The sequence below is a fragment of the Macrotis lagotis genome, chromosome 1, assembly GCF_037893015.1.
Source record: "Macrotis lagotis isolate mMagLag1 chromosome 1, bilby.v1.9.chrom.fasta, whole genome shotgun sequence".
Taxonomy (NCBI): Eukaryota; Metazoa; Chordata; class Mammalia; order Peramelemorphia; family Peramelidae; genus Macrotis; species Macrotis lagotis.
This window is the reverse complement of record NC_133658.1, coordinates 575,525,711-575,543,813: the sequence shown is the minus strand read 5'-3', so window position 1 is coordinate 575,543,813 and position 18,103 is coordinate 575,525,711. Positions and strand designations below refer to the sequence as shown.

The 18,103-nt window shown below is 36.2% G+C and overlaps 1 protein-coding gene across 1 annotated transcript in view; it reads right to left on the bottom strand.

Annotated features, from left to right (window-relative positions):
* Window positions 1–13,561: 13,561 nt before the first annotated feature.
* Window positions 13,562–18,103, bottom strand: part of LOC141507193 (IQ calmodulin-binding motif-containing protein 1-like) — a 53,825-nt gene continuing 49,283 nt past the window's right edge. Inside the window, 2 exon segments of the mRNA XM_074214625.1 lie at window positions 13,562–16,354; window positions 17,401–17,557. Of these exon segments, the coding sequence (XP_074070726.1) occupies window positions 16,125–16,354; window positions 17,401–17,557 (387 nt within the window). The 3' untranslated portion in view covers window positions 13,562–16,124.

Here is an 18,103-nt window from a genome sequence, read left to right as displayed (position 1 = left end):
CTTTCTTCCTTATGAATCTGTATTTTCCCTCAACACATTCAATTTTGATCTAGGCATATCATGGAAGCAAATGTAAAGACTTTATCAGATTGCCTTCTGTTTGGGAGAAAGAAGGAAGGGAGGGAGAAAAAGAATTTATGAAATTCAAAACCTTGCAAAAAAAACTAGATACACACAGAGAAAAGCAGATATACACACAGAGAAAAATATATGTGAGAAGAAAAATACATTAATGAATATTCAGTCTCAAAGAATGATAGCAACCAAAAGAAAAACTATACAAACAATACAAATTAAAGGACAGTGGAAGGGATTCAAGAAGTTGTATATGATTATAGTATGGTATGTGTTTATGTCTTAAGAATTAGCCTATAAACTGCTTGAGGGTAAAAAAATAAAAAGTGCCTCTGGTGTGAGAATTGACAAGCCTTTTTCAGAGCCTTTGATGTCCACTTGAGCCACCTAACTCTGACCAAGAAGTTGTAGCATGTACTGTGGTCACGCCCCAGTAAACCAGTTCAGCAAATGGGATAAACCAGGATGATAGTAATCCAGGGGTCTTAAACTTGTCATTGAATTGGGGAGGGAGTGTGGTCTACTGCGAACATGTGAAATCTTCCACTGGTAAAATGGGCAGATGAGAACAATTCTTTCCAAGGACCATGAAGGCAGCTAAAGCAGGCACTGTGGAGCTCTTAGAACTTGGTTAGATATCAGTCACCTAGGTCATCTGAACTCCTCATTGTGGATGGAGACATATGGATTAGTGATGGAGACACTTTCTGGAGAGATGGACTGAAGGCTTTCATAGTGTACTTAACAGATCATCATCAAACAATGCAAAGCCACTGACTACCTCAAATTGAAGTTAATCTGTCCCTAAGTGAAGTTTCCATTAAAGAAGAGGTTTTAAATGTTATTAGGTTCCTTTCATGAGGTGAAGCACTTGGTGCTAATTCTATTCCACCTGAGATTTACAAGGTGAAGATTCCATTGCTCATTACTGATTGAAATTTCTAAGTTATATGGCATGAAGTGCTTATCCCCTGAGAATTCAAGGATGTCTTCACTGTCTCATCTCTAAAAAGGGAAAGGGAATAGATTGCCCTGTGACAACTACAGGGGTATTTCTTAAGTCATTGCTGGCAATATTCTTTTTTCATTCCTCTTAAGGATTTTATTTATTTTGAGTTTTACAATTGTTTCCCCTAATCTTACTTCCCTCCCCCTCAACTCCCTACAGAAGTCAATTTGCCAGTCTTTACATTGTTTCCATGGTATACATTGATCCAAATTGAATGTGATGAGAGAGAAATCATATCCTTAAGGAAGAAACTTAAGTATAAGAGATAGCAAGATCACACAATAAAATATCAGTTTTTTTATTTTCTAAATTAAATTTAATAGTCTGTTGTGTCATATGTATTCCAGGCTAAGAGCTTTGAAGGGTTAACACAGAAATAGTTATGTGCTTTAACGAGCAAGATGTACTTCAGAGCTTAGATAAGGGAGTAGCTGCATGTCTGAGCTAAGGAGGTATATTCCCAGGCTCAGATAGCGCATTCTGAGATAATTACCTTCTGCACTCTGTTTATCAAATCACTGTTTGGTTCTCAAAACAATCTTCACTCTGTTTATCAAAACACTGTTTGGTTCTCAAAACAATCACCTAAGACATACACAAGGTATGCATGTGAAAAAAATGCTTGCTAAAACGCTTATGTAATTGGTTACGTAAATGTAGAGTATAAAAGTATGTATCCTGTGATCAATAAACGAACCAGCTTATGCATCATATTGATGTCGGCCTGAGTTCCCTCCACCGGACTCAACAATAGTCCTTGGTCTTTGTTCAAACTCCACAGTTGTTTCTCTGGATACAGATGGTATTCTCCACTGCAGAGAGCCCCAAATTGTCCCTGATTGTTGAACTGATGGAATGAGCATGTCTATCAAGTTTGATCATCAACCCCATGTTGCTGTTAGGGTGTACAGGGTTTTTCTGGTTCTGCTCATCTCACTCAACATCAGTTCATGTAAATCCCTCCCAGTTCCCTGGCAGAATGCCTTCTTTGTCTAAGACTTTACAAAAATCCCCAGCTAAGCTCCTCTCTTTGGAATCTCACCCTTGGAAAGGACGCTTTGCCTGGGGCTACTTTCCCATTCAACACTTGACACTTGGGATTCCCTGGGCCACTGATTATAGAGTTGGTACTTCCCCCCGAATTGGTGATGTTTTCTTTATCTTTTTCTAGTATATTGATAGTTATAGTAATCATTTCACTTATTAGTATTGTTTTTCTTCCTTTTTTCTGTATATGATTTTCGTGATTAAACATCACTCTAAGCAAGTGTTTGGCATCTTATTTTGTGGGAGCAAAATACCGAACTATTCTTAATCCCACATAAATTGGCATCAGGAACAGGATTTTGCTGCACAAAATAATGCCATTCTTTAAGAAAATTGAGACAGAATCTGGAATTTTTTGATATCAGGGTGGGAGGATTTGCCTTTTTCCTCCCTAGCGCAGGTATGGGCTAAAGTAACAGGATCTTGTGAGGATTGAGGAAGTAGAATCCAGAAGGGAACTCCCCTACAAGTAACTGAGTGTTTACAGAATATTCCCCTTGAAAGGGGGAAAGAATTAAGTGGAATTTACAGAAGGGGGTGGGCACTTTTAACCACCTATCCTACAATATGTAAACAAAATGAAAATTTAATACAAGAAAAAGTTCAAATGGAGAAAGAGTTGTCTGAACTTCAGGGTAAAATGTCTGTTGCAATGTCAGAATTTTATACTAGGGGATCAAGCTCGTAACTATCAAAATGTTGCTGAAAAAGCCGCGGTATGGGTAGCTCAGTATAAATCTAAGAAGAGAAACGGGAAAGTGAATAGGAAGAAGGTTCACACAGAGATAGCTTCTGCCACTGCAGATTGGGATCCAGATGTGTGGGATGGAGATGTCTGGGATGAAACTGATGATGAGATATGGGAAGAAATTATTAAAATGTATATTCTGGATGTAGGGGAAGAAGTCAGATAAATTCATAGGAGGAGGGAGGAGGATAATAGAAGTAGACAGAAAAAGGCTAGGGATGTGATTGAGAATTTTACTCAACAAGAGATCACAGATTTGCTTGAGAGATTTTCACAGGGACCTGGAGAGCCACTTATAACTTGGATAATATGACTCAGTGATGGGGATGTCAGAGGAGTTTGGCTTGGCTCTAAGGATTGTATGAAATTTCTAACTGTTACCTCAAATCTCTTTGTTTGGCAGGAAATACAAGATTATTCCCACAATTTCCAGCCCAATGGGCGACCAATCGACTCATTCCTGCTTGAATTAGTGGCACTGGGCTTAAGTAGACAATACCCTGAGTCAGCTATGTGGCCTAGTAGCCATAGACCATGGTATACCTTGAAAGACAGGATTCAGGAATTAAAATAGGAAGTAATGAAAACTGCCATTATGCTAGGACAGGCAGATACTTATACTGATACCCCTGTTTTGGCAATGCATAGGTCCGCTCTTATTAAAACTGCTCCTCCTGCATATAAGAATATTATTATTATTCTATTGTTAGGAGCCACTAATGAACATTTGAGTACTATTATGGATAGACTTTCACAAGTGAGTGACTTTGCAGAGTTTCCAACTTCAGAGGGGAGAGGGAGCAGATTTGGGGGAGGAGTACAAAGAACTAACTCCTCTAATCGGATGTCTAGAAAAGAACTGTTTACCACTCTCTTGAAGGCTGGGGTTAGAAAGGATGAAATAGATGGGATACCTACCTCTGAAATGTATGGAATATACAAGAAAAAGTTAGGACAGGGAATACAAAATTGGAACCTAACCACCGCTACCCCTGTCCCTATTTCACTACCTGCTGACCAATACACGTTATATCCATCCCTGACTCATTTAAAAGGAGAATAGGGGAGTGGCCAAGCCCCTAGTATCTGAGCAATACATAAGGATTTTAGACCCCACATTAAAATTACTATATATTGGAAAAATAGGTCCATGACTACTGCTAATGCATTAACTGATACTGGGGCAGAGGCCACCTTAATTTATGGAAATCCTACTAAATTCAAGAAAGGGACACCAATTACCATTTCAGAGCTAGGAGGGAATGAGGTAAAAGCAGTGCAGATGGACTTAGATATTAAAATTGGAAAATTTCCCAGAAAAACTTATTCAGTAGTTATAGTCCCTATCCCAGAATATATAATTGGAATTGATATCCTAAGAGGAAAGACTATTTGACTGCCAGAAGGACAGTACCAGTTTGCCATATAGAAAATTACTATTAGAACAATATTGGTGGGAAAGTTACAAATGGAGCCAATATCAGTTCCAACACCATCTTAGGTAGTAACTATGAAACAATATAGGATGGGGGGGGCAAGAGGAGATATCTAAAACCATTGAAGAATATGTACAAGCTGGTGTATTGATACCCACGACTAGCCAATGAAATAATCCTATTTGGCCAGTAAGAAAGTCAGATGGGTCTTGGAGAATGACAGTGGATTATAGGCAATTGAATAAAGTAACTCCTCCACTTTATGCAGCTGTACCTGACACTATTACATTGATAGAAAGCATTCAAATCAATAGAGGAGACTGGTATGCAGTAATAGATATGGCTAACACATTTTTTACAATACCTTTAAAACCTGAGTTCTGGGATCAATTTGCTTTTTCATGGAAGGGAAGACAATACACTTTTACATATCTCCCACAGGGGGATATTCATAGTCCCACTATATGTCATCATATAGTGGCAGAACATTTAGATGAAATATAAGTACCAGACGTCAATGTAATACATTATATTGATGACATTCTCATACAGGGATTGACACAGGAGATAGTGGAAGACTCACAGACCATTCTTGTATCTCATATGAAATCTAAACGATGGGAAATTAACCCAGATAAAATACAAGGACCAGCCCAGTCAGTAAATTTTTTAGGGATTATTTGGAATAAAGGACACAGGGAAATTCTTCCCAAAGCCAGACAAAAAATATTAGACTTCACTTTTCCTCGAACAAAGAAGGAGGCACAAAAATTTATGGATTGTTTGGATTTTGAGGGTATCATATACCCCATTTAGGACAAATTTTACAGTCATTACACAAAGTGACATAAAAATATGAATTTGAATGGGGAGAAAAAGAACAAGCAGCCTTTAACGAAGCAAAAATTGCTATACAAACAGCAATGGATTTGTGGCCAATACAGGAAGGTCCAGTAGAATTACAGGTAACAGTACAATAACAATATGCTGAATGGAGTCTATGGGAAAAACAAGACAGTAAAAATGTTCCATTGGGATTTTGGTCTAGGAAGTTACCTGAGGCAGGTAAAAAATATACTCCTTTTGAACAGCAACTATTGGCAGTATATTGGGCCTTAATAGAAACTGAGCACCTAACAATACATCATGAAGTCATATTAAGGCCAGGAATTCCTATCATGAGCTGGGTGATGGGTACCCCAGCTCACATAAAATAGGCCATGCTCAAAAAGCATCCATCATTACATGGAAATGGTACATACAGAATAGGGCTAAGACAGGGAAACATGGAATTTCTAGCTTATATGAAAAAGTAATGGAATTACCAACTATGTTAGATACTGAATTGACTACTGTATCTTTGATACCCTCAAAACAACAATCCCCTGTTGAATGGAACAATGGGTGTGATTCATTAACTGAAATTCAAAAACAACATACATGGTTTACTGATGATTCTGCTAAATATCTAGGCCAGGAAAGATATTGGAAAGCTGTTTCATATAATCCTATAACAAAAATGATACTAGAAATTACAGATAAGGGTAAAAGCAGTCAGTGGACTGAGTTAGTAGCTATATATCAGGTATTAAAACAAGAACAAGGAGGACAGAGCCATAGATTTACTGATTCTTGGGCAGTTGCTAATGGTTTAACTGTGTGGATGCCAATATGGAAGGAAAATCATTGGACAGACAAAAGGAAGTTTGGGGAAAGGAATTATGGCAGGACATTTGGGAATGGTGCCAACATACTAACATTTCAGTTTTTCATGTAGATGATCATATGAAGAATGATTCTACAGAATGTGAGTACAATTCTTATGTGGAAGAGTTAAGCAAGATTAATACCAGTGAAATACAAGAGGATGCAGACAATGAGTATGCCTTAGGAAAATCAGTCCATACAACTGCAGGTCACTTGGGACCTTCTGCTACACACAGGTGGGCATTATCACTAAGAATCAATTTACCAGTATCTATGTTCAGAGACATTAATGATGTCAGTGTTATTTGTCAGTAATACAAAGAAAGGCAAATTCCTTGAACAATTCAAGGAGAAATAGCTTGAGGAGTGCTGACTGCTCAAATTTGGCAAATTGATTACATTGCACTGATGCCAATGAGCCATGGATGCCAATATGCTTGCACTTGTGTGGACACATATTCTGGTGTATTAATAGCTTGCTCCTACAAAAGAGCAACAGAGAAAAATACTTGTAAAACATTGGATATAATTTCATTATATTATGGGGTGTCAATGCAAATTCAAAGTGACAATGGAACCCATTTTAAGGGGGCTGAGATTGATGCTTATTGTAAATACCATAACATAGAATGGATCTATCATATCCCTTACTATCCACAAGCAGCAGGATTAATAGAAAGAATGAATGGATTATTGAAAGAAAGACTAAAGAAACTGGGCAACAATGACTTGAAAAAGTGGAAAGAAAATCTTTTTGAGGCATTACAGCAGCTGAATAATAGGCCTCTTGCTAATGGAGAAGGTACACCCTTATCTAGAATGATGACAGCCAATTTGCAAATAAGAGCTTCTCAAACTCATGATAAAACTCTAAAATGGTGGGCTCTTGATAAAGTATTAGTTAAAGCTCCATATCATGGATCTCCTACTGCAGCTGGATATAAGTACCACCCAAGATATAGAATTAGGTCCAGGCCAAACTGGGGTATTCTCTACTGGATCAGGAATTGAAATTCCAAAAGGATATTATGGCCAATTATTGACAAGATCTAGCCTAGCTGTTAAGCAAGTTCAAGTCTTGGGGGGGGGGTATAATTGACAGTGACTATGGGGGGAAGTCAAAGTATGTTTACATAATTTGAGTAAAGACAATGTGTTTGTTGCATTTGCTGGTTCCTGAATTTATCAACTGATTATCATACCTTGTTTGAATAAAAATTTGGAACAAATTGAAAAGGCCCCTTCTGTAACTCAAAGGGGAGTGCAAGGCTTCAGAAGTACAAACAAAAATGATTCTGGAATACAAATACCTGCTCAATAGCAGAAATCCAACTTTGAGCCTGACTCTAAAGTATGGGCAAAAAGATACCCTACTGATAAGCTTAAAGCTGCAGAAATTATTGCAGGAGGAATAGACAACACAGTGGTAATTTGTTATTCATGAGAAGATAAATGGCATAATGTTCCACTAACTCAAATTTTTTCACGTGAATAAGTGTATTACAGGAATATGGCTGTTGTGGTGTGTCACTGGATGTTTTCTGTGGACCCCAGGAGTGAAGCTTACTCCTGAAGAAGATACAACTGTCCTGATGATATATTGGAGGAATTCCACAAAGAGACAAGGAAATTTTTCTTGCTCTGCTCTACAAGAATGTAATGTAATGAATTGGACTTATCCTGATAATATAACTTTATGGGATGCTCCTCTGCCAATATTTCAATTAGCTATCAGTTCTCAACCAAAGTATAACATGACAGTACACCCTGAACCTAATATGACCCTAAGATGTTGTATAACAAGAATTCCTTACACTACCCCTCAAATTTATGGAAAAGTGAAATGGGAAGCACAAAGGAATTGTACTAGTTATTCTGTTGTTAATGCAACCTCAATATTAGTAGACTTATCTATCCAGGAACACCATTATCTTATGTGTTTTAATGCCACTCCCATCACAGGAAGAAACAGGTTTTTATGGCATAATAAGCTACTATGGAAAAGAGCACCCTCACATCATCCCCCGTCTGTAATTCATGTACATGTAAGAATGTATCTTTAAATTTTCATAAGAATATTATTCATTATAACATATCCTTCTCTCCTTTAAAAAAAATGTATAACTAGAGTCAAAAGAGCCTGATATGATACTTGGTGAAGCAGGAATTGGTTTGGGTATAGTAAATTCTATATATCTTGAGACCTTGGCCAGCAGACTGTGTACTGCAGGCCAAGATATTTCTCTCTGCCTGCTTGCAGGATTTTCTCTTTTATCTGATAGTTCTGGAATTTGGCCACAACATTCCTTTGTGTTTTCATTTTAAGATCTTTTTCTGGAGGGGATTGATGTATTCTTTCAATAACTACTTTGCCCTCTAGTTCCATGATATCAGGGCAGTTTTCCATCATGTAATATTAAGTCCAGGCTTTTTTTTTTCTCCTCAATGTTTTCAGGAAGTCCAATAATTCTCAGGTTGCCCCTCCTCGACCTATTCTGGAGGTCAGTGGTGTTGCTGATGAGGTAATTTACATTTTCCTTCTATTTTTCCTATTTTTTGATTTTGTTTAACTGGCTCTTGCTGTCTCATGGAGTCATTAGTTTCTGCAGACTCCATTCTTTTTTTTTAGAGAGGAGTTTTCTTCATTAACCTTTTGCAACTCCTTTTCCAATTGGAAAGAGCTTTCCATTTGACCAGTTGAGGTTTTGAGAGAATTATTTTCTTTTTGCATTTGCCCAATTGAGGATCTGAGAGAATTTTTCTCATTTTCTATTTGTACATTTGATGATCTGAGAGATTAATTTTCATTTTTTATTTGTCCAATTGTATTTTCTAAGGATTTGTTTTCTTGTTGCAAGGTATTAATTGTCTCTACCAAATTTTCCAGGTGATTTTTAAACTCCTTCCTTATTTCTTCAAGGAAGTTTTTTGTGTTGAAGACTAGATCGTATTTTTCTCGGAGGTTCTAGGTCTCTCTGAGTTAGGGTCTTTTCCTTCCAAGAATCTTTCTATGGGTCCACCTTTCCGTTGACCCTTCTTCATTTTGGTAAGACCAAGGTTGGGCAGGGGCTGGTTCACAGGGGCTTGGGATCACTAGAGGCTTTACTCACTGTGTGCAATTTCTCTGGCTGGCCAGTAGGAGGTGATGTTTGCTTTTTCTGGAGTGTCTGTGACCTTGATTGAGGCCTTCTCCCTTAGCTTGAAGGGAGCAGTTGGAGCTATTGAATTCTTTTGCCTTCAATCAATGGTGCCCTTTACCCTGGCCTGAGGTCATTCCTCAGCTGGACTGGTTCTTCTGCTACACCTGTGCTTAAGGCAGAAGTAGTTTGCTATTGTTTGTTCCAGGAAGGAGCCTCAGCCCTAATGGAGGCGTGGACTCAGAGTTCCTCAGACCAGAAGAGCCCAGGGTTGGTGTCTGCCCCTCTCCTGCACCAGGACTCTCTCCCCCAGCCCTGCTGGTAAGCTCCAGAGGGACAGCGCCCCTCTGCTCCCTAGTTGACTCAAGCCCCCGCCATCCAGCCCTACCTCTGATCCAGCAGGTCTGGCTCTCAGGCCCTGACTCCCTGGCTCCTATTCAGCCGCTAATCTGGCTGATCCGCCCTCTGAGCCCAGACTCACCCACCTGAATTTGCCCAATGCTGCTGTGGGAGACAAATCCTGAGGTAGACACTCTTTCTCCTGGCTTTTCTTTCTGGGTTTTGTGGGTCAGATTTCTGTTAAGAGGTTTGCTTCATATGATAGATGGGGAAATATCAGAGACTTTAGAACTGTGCCTGTCTTCTCTCCGCCATCTTGGTTGGAAGTCCCAAGATGTTTCTCAAGCCTTGACCTTAAATGCACAATGGTTGCCCGCAAGAATCCTGCCTCACCAACAAACCTTACAATATCAAGGAAAATTCCTGCAAATGTTTAGTGATTCTGATTTAGCTAATTTAGCTCATGCTACCAATGTAAGCATATTGTTTAATTGGACTAAATGTTCTTTAGAAAATATGTATATGCTTATACAAAAGGAAAATGCCCAACGATTGTTGTCCTCTGGGGACCAACAAATGTGGGTTATCATTACTTTCATGGTATCTACCTGTAGACCATTGGATGACATCGAAAGGATCTGTGATATGTACTAATGAAGCTTGCACTGGGACAATAGTACACTATAAGATTAAAACTTGGACTATTATGTGTAATTTTCATGTTATTCCTATAATACTCCGTGGTTACTTTGCTTTACCACATATTATTGGTAATTATATAGATGCAGAAAATGTTACTCATCAACTTCACGATTGTTCATTGACTGATAAGGGTATGATTTGTGGAATGGCAACTAGGCAGATGGAGCCCTGTCTACTTGCACATTCTTCTAATCTGTGTGATTTAACCTTATATCCATTGAATAATTTCACTATGTTATATGAAGTAGATACCCAATATATATGTCTGACTACTAATAATCAAACTGATTTAAGTTCTGTAGGACAAACTACTCCTTTTTCTGGATGTTTGCAGAACATTTCTTTTTGTCACTGGCAAGATGATTTTTTACTTTTCTCCTGATACAGTGGATGATGTTGGTATTTCCTGGGTACCCAAACCTTTAATTGTTCCATCCACTTATCTATCACTGCAACCTTTAATTGCTATTTTTGAGTGAATCTAATACCCTAAAAGAACTCCTTGCCAAAAATGAACGCACATTAAATAAACATCTAATACAAACTCATATTGTGGCAGGGAAATTACTTGAGGCCTCCCATTTGTTTCTGACACTAATCATCATTGGTATGATTTCTTATTTCTATCTGCAACTGCTAAAAGTTATCTCTTTTCATTAGCAATACCTGTAGTATTAATATTGTTTCTTCTTTTGTTATGTTTTTGTAATTGTTACATGTTTGTGCAAATAAGGCAATTTTATTATAAAGTTATCCCTTTAGTTGGCACTACCTATGCCTTACATGATATCAAGGCCAAATGAAGGATAAATATCCTTCTAAGGGATGATATCATAAAGGCCCATGAACTATGAACTGATTTGTCTTTTATATGAACCTCACCATCTGTGTTAGCTCTTGAACTCCAGGAACTAGCCATTCTTGGATCATGTTAAACTCTGAGGGACTGGATATCTGCTCAGAGCCTATTTCAAAAGAAAGATGTTTTGCTCCAGATAGTGATGTTTCATGCTAAATTCCTGAGAACGCATCCTTAATAATTCATGTCAATTAATTGAACTGTATCCTAGTTCCCTGGCAGAATGCCTTCTTTGTCTAAGACCCTACAAAAATCCCCAGCTAAGCTCCTCTCTTCGGAATCTCACCCATGGAAAGGATGCTTTGCCTGGGGCTACTTTCCCATTCAACAGTTGACACTTGGGATTCCCTGGGCCACTGATTATCGAGTTGGTGCTTCCCTGGAATTGGTGAGGTTTCCTTTATCTTTTTTCTAGTATATTGATAGTTATATTAATTATTTCACTTATTAGTATTGCTTTTCTGTTTCTGTTGTGCATTTAAGAAAGTATCTATTCCTTGTTTCTGTATATGATTTTTGTTATTAAACATCTCTCTAAGCAAGTATTTGGCATCTTACTTTGTGGGAGCAAAATACTGAACTATTCTTAATCCTACAGCAACTAAAAAAAGCTAGAAAATTAAATTAAAATTAAGCATTCCCCAATTAAATACAAACTAGAAATTCTGAAAATCAAGGGAGGGATTAATAAAATAGAAAGCAAAAAAAAAAACCCAATGATCTCAAATAAATCTAAGAGTTGAGTTTATGAAAAAGACAATAAAACAGAAAAACCTCTGGTTAATCTGATTTTTTTAAAAAAAGAGAGAAGATAAGCAAATAACCATTATCAAGGGTGAACTAACCTCCAATGAGGAAGAAATTAAAGAGATAATTTGGACTACTTTGCCAAACTGTATGCCAAAATTTGAATGAAATGGATGAATATTTACATAAATACAAACTGCCCGGATTAACAGAAGAGGAAATAAATTACTTAACCCCATTTCAGAAAAAGAAATTGAAGAAACCAACAATAAACTCCCTAAGAAAAAGTCTCCAGGTCCAGATGGATTTACAAGTGAATTCCACCAAACATTTAAGGAACCATTAATTCCATTCTACATAAACTATTTAAAATAATAGGAAAGGAAGGAGTTCTACCAAACTCCTTCTATGATACCAACATGGCACTGATACTTAAACCAGATAGAACCAAAACAGATAAAGAAAATTATAGACCCATCTCTCTAATGAATATTGATGCAGAAAACTTAAATAAAATTTTAGCAATGAGACTGTATACAGCAAGTTATTACTAGGTTAATACACTATGATCAGGTTGGATTTATGCAAGGCAGACAAGGATGGTTCAACTTTAAAACACTCAACATAATTAAACATATCCATAGTAAAACCAACAGAAATCATATGATTATCTCAATAGGTGATGAAAAAGCCTTTGATAAAATACAATATCCATTACTATTAAAAACACTAGAAAGTATAAGAATAAATAGTTTTTCTTAAAATAATAAAGAGTATCAATCTAAAACCATCAATAAATATTATATTTAATGGGAATAAACTCAGAGCATTTCCAATAAATTCAGGATTGAAACAAGGATGCCTACAATCACCATTACTATTCAATATAGTATTAGAAATGCTAGCAGTAGCAATAAGATTGAAGAAAAATAAAGTGAAGGAAATCAGAATAGGTAATTGAAGGAATCAGAATAGGCAAAACTTTAACTCTTTGAAGATGATATGATGGTATGCCTATAAAACCTGAGAAAATCATCTAAAAAACTCCTTGAAACAATGAACAAATTCAGCAAAGTAGGAGGATATAAAATAAACCCAACATTTCTATATATGAACAACAAAGGTCAAGAACAAGAGATAGAAAGAGAAGTTTCTTTTAAAATAATTGTAGATAATATTAAATACTTGGGAATCTACTCAAGACAAATCCAGAAATTAAATGAAGACAATTATAAAACTCTCCTCACCCAAATAAAGTCAGTTCTAAATAATTGGAAAAACATCAAATGCTCATGGTTAGGTCGAGCTAATATAATAAAATTGACATACTATCCAAATTAAATTACTTCTTCAGTGCCGTGCCAATCAAACTACCAAATAAATACTTTATGGAGCTAGAAAAAATAGTAACAAAATTCATCTGGATTAACAAAAGGGCAAAAATAGCAAGGGAACTGATGAAAAAAATGTAAAGGAGGGTTTACCAGATCTAAAAACTATACAATAAAGCAGTAGTCATTAAAACTGCCTGGTACTCATTAAAAAATAGAGTAGTGAATCAGTGGATAAGGATAGCTTCAAAAAGAAAATGCAGGAAATGACCACAGCAATCTACTATTTGACAAACTCAAAGACAATAGCTTATGGAATAAGAATGCACTATTTACAAAAAATTGTTGGGAACACTGGAAAAAAAGTATGGCAAAAAATAGGCCTAGATCCACATCTCACACCCTATACCAAAATAAGGTCAAAATGAGTATAGGATTTAGACATAAAGAGCAATACTATAGATATATTAATAGACAAAAAAAATTCTATCTATGGAAAAGGGATAAATTAATGATCAAACAAGAATTAGAGCACATTATAAACTACAAAATGAATGATTTTTGACTATATTAAATCAAAAAGGTTTTATACACTAATAAAATCAATGCTGCTAAAATTAGAAGAAAAGCAGAAAGCTGGAAAATAATATTCACAACCAGGACTTCTGATAAAGGTCTCATTTCTAAAATTTATATAGAGAATTTTTTTGGTTTTTTTGCAAGTCAAATGGGGTTAAGTGGCTTGCCCAAGGCCACACAGCTAGGTAATTATTAAGTGTCTGAGGCTGGATTTGAACCCAGGTATTCCTGACTCCAGGGCTGGTGCTTTATCCACTGCGCCACCTAGCCGTCCCTAAAATAGAGAATTAGAATTGCATCAAATTTATAAGGTCACAAGACATTCCGCAATTGACAAATGGTCAAAGTATGAACAGTTTTCAAATGAAGAAATAAAAGCTATATATAAGCATATGAAAAAAATGCTCCAAATCACTATTGATTAGAGAAACACAAATTAAAACAACAATGAAGTATCATCTCTTATCTATTAGATTAGCACAGATGAGAAAAAGGGAAGATGATCAATGTTGGAGAGGTTGTGGGAAGATTGGAACATTGATGCATTGCTAGTGGATTTCTGAATGGATCCAACCTTTCTGGAGAACAATATGGAATTATGCCCAAAGAGCAATAAAACTGTTCATACCTTTTGACCCAGCAATTCCAATTCTAGGACTATATCCAGAAGAAACTGTAAAAAATGGAAAAAGTCCTACATGTTCCAAAATATTCATAGCAGCCATTTTTGTAGTGGCAAAGAATTTGAAATTGAGGGGATTCCCATCAATTGGGGAATGGCTAAACAAGTTATGATACGTGAATACTATGGAATATTATTGTTCTATAAGAAACAATAAATGGTCAGATTTTAGAGAAACACGGAATGATTTATGGAATCTGCTGCTGAGAGAAGAGAGTGGAGCAAAGAGAACAATTTACACATCAACATTATGAGATGAACAACTTTGATGGAAGCAACCCCCTCTTGGCAATCCAGAGAGCTAGGACAACCATTTTTGACAGATTATGGACTATATTATCCCCAATCAGAGGAAGAAAAACAAAACATAACAAAACACACAGGGAAAAAAAAACATGCCCTACCAAATCTGATGAACACTTTATAAAAATTATTGTTTATGTATCTCTTTCCCTTAATTCTAATTCCCCATGCCAAAAATTACTAATTTGTAATTATGTTTAACAAAATATGTATGTATGTAAAATGTTAACCTGACTGTTCCCCAACTGAGGGGAGGGGGTGGGAAGGGAAGATGGAGGGAAAATTTGTAACTTGGAAATATGCATGTACAAATGGATGAAAATCAATAAATTAAAAAAAAATAAAGTCAATATGTGACCTGCAGAGATCTGTTTCTATTTGTGTTTGACACACTGCTCTAAATGATATTTCTATTGTGGTATCACTTAGGAAATAATTATATAAGTGACATATTTTTAAAATAGTTTATTTTCTTAGAAAATATGACATCTCATTCTCATCTATTCTATTACAATAAATTCTAATTTCCAAAAAGATGCAAAATTATCTTGTGACAAACATTTTAAGCTGTAGGAACATGATTTCTAAAATTCACAGATTAAAAAAAAGTTTAGTGCTTTGCTAATACATCTCATCAATGATGTCAGCAGGTTTTTTAAAAAAGTGTGGCTTCACCACACACACACACACACACACACACACACACACACACACACTCTCTCTCTCTCTCTCTCTCTCTCTCTCTCAACTCTTCTCTGAAACCAGGAAGAATTAAAGTCCCTTTACAGGCTGAAAGAGCTGCAAACTGTCTCCCTGAGCAGGTTTTCAAATATATATAGTGTGTGCAGTTGAGAAAATAACTGCCTATTGAACCAGCTTATACCATCAATCAAAAGTCTATGCTGGGAATCTACTACATGTACTGAACTGTGTTAAGTATTAAAAAATAATGATTTGCAAAAAAATGAGAAATCTAAAAATGTGTGACGATTCTACAAAAATTTCAAAAGCTATTTTATTGTCTGTCTTGAATGAAAAATGGTAATCCCAAATAACAGAATTGAAAAATGGCTATATGTCAAATCTTTCAGAATAATTACTAAAAAAGTATAATCCTAAAAAAAAGGTACCCTATCTTGCACATAAATATATTATCATATTTAATTTCACAGCAAAAATTCCAAGTCATTTCAGTATTCATGATGAAGAAATTAAAAGAAAAGGGTAAGAGAGGTCTAGGAGTAGAAATTAATTATCTACTAAAATACAGAACCAGCCTAATTTGAGGGAGAGCCAAGAAGCAAGGTCACAGAGACACATGGATTATCCAAATCTTTCAACACATCCAAGTAGTGATGATTGATAACCCTAATACTGTCCTTTTAATGTGACAGCTCTAAGAGTGGTGCCCCAAGTTAAGTTCCTAGGAAGATTTGCTTCCACCAATATATAGGGTTCCCAAATCTATATTCAGAGCTTCCTTTGGGATAACATCTTCATCTCCAGCCTCATCCCCAAGTTTCTTCCACCAAGGTGCTTGTTTCTCTATTAGTGTGGCAATATGGGCTTGCTTGGCTCGGGTGGCCACAGGGCGAGACCTGCTTATGAAGAGTTCAGGTTCTTGTCCTGTAATATCTCTCAGATTTGGTGCACCTGAAATAAAAGAAAATAAGCACATAGAATAGTAGTAGATAGGCTCTTGGAATTGAAATCAAGAGGATCTGGGTTTAAATTCTACCTTTAACTCTTTTGGTATGTTTGACCCTGGTGCAAATCACTTACCCCACTCTCAAAACATTATAAAAAATGAGGGAATGGAGGTAAGGAATGGTTGGATAATGGATTCTACCTCAAATCCATGAGTCTCCAAGAATCCTGATCCAATCATCTAAGAACTTAGGAAACAATGGTCTGAATTCCATTATATCAATGTATGAAGTGACCCTAACTGTCACCTATGGATGATGACTGCTTCTTTGGAAGGGATATTAAGATTTCATGCTATCATCTTCAAAAAGGAATTCTTTATTTGAATGACCCAGACCCTACTAAGAAAGATTGTAGAATAGTGTAACTTTTTGAAAAGGTTGATTTCTTTGGGAACAGGAACAACTAAAAATCTTTCTTGTAGGGAAAAGACCCATTAAAACCTCAATCCCAATATGCCAAAACAAGCAAGAGACATTAAGCATTAGACAATGGACCTTTTCACAATACCTACTAAAAGCAAGGTCCCTAGAGTAGGATTGAAACATTTTAGCTCATGGACAGATCATTCACCAAATAACTCATTTGTACTGTCTACTCCAACAGAGCTGCCATGATAAGCAAATAAGAAGATATAGGTAAATGTGACTTAAACACCATAAAATACTAATAAACTTAATATGATGTTATTATTAACTATTTATTTAGGTTATTTAAGATGATGTTATTAACTAAAAGGGAAAAAGCCTTAGATTGAGAGCCAACAGACATCAGCATCTCTAAATTAGAAAGAACTATGATATACTTAAATGACAAGTAACAGGGAATAAGAGAGGGATTGTGGGAATCTTCCTTCCTGAAGGTGTTTTAAGAAACACCATTGTTGGAGATAGGTGCTTGGTCTAGATAGGTAACCAGTAAATGATTCTTGACCTGACATGTCCCATAGAATTTGTTGACTACTGTAAGAACACATGGAATCTAGTCCTTACTCATCAGTTGCTCAGTGTTGGTGCTGATCTGAGCTTGCAAAGCCTCCCTTCGCTGCTGGGCTCGCTCTTCTAGGGCCCTCCCCAAGAAGTAGTGTCCTAGCCGCTCTTGAGCCTGGATGTGGAGTTCTTTGCTGGCCACATCTGACATTTCAGAGCCCTGAAGAAAGATAAGAAAGAATTATCATGAGGGTATATATGTATGTACTAATTTATTTCTAATATAAACATAAAGGCAAGGGAACACCTGTTTTTCTCTAATCTGCAAAATCAATGTCCTAATTCTATTTATTTTAAATAGGATGAAAATTTGAAATAAAGTAAGGGAAGTTTAAAGGTAGCATAACAGAAAGATAAGGAAGTTGAATGAGGAGAGCAAAAATCATAAAAGATCTAGATGAACAGTAAGAGTCAATGCTTATTATCATTGATGAAGTCCTAAACACACACAGTTTTTACCATAATATCTGTATGTGCCTTTCAGAAAAATAGACTTTAGTTATTATTTCCTAAGTAATTATCAGCATAACTTAGGGATTAGTTGTTTGCAATAGTATTTAGAATCCTTGACCATTAAGTTATTTTAAAAAGCTTGAGTGGTTATCTGAGTGGTAATACTTAATCTTTGTCAGAACATTTTTATTTTATCTGGATTTTTAACTGTAAATATTTCTATAATATATATTTAATTGCTGTCTTATACAGA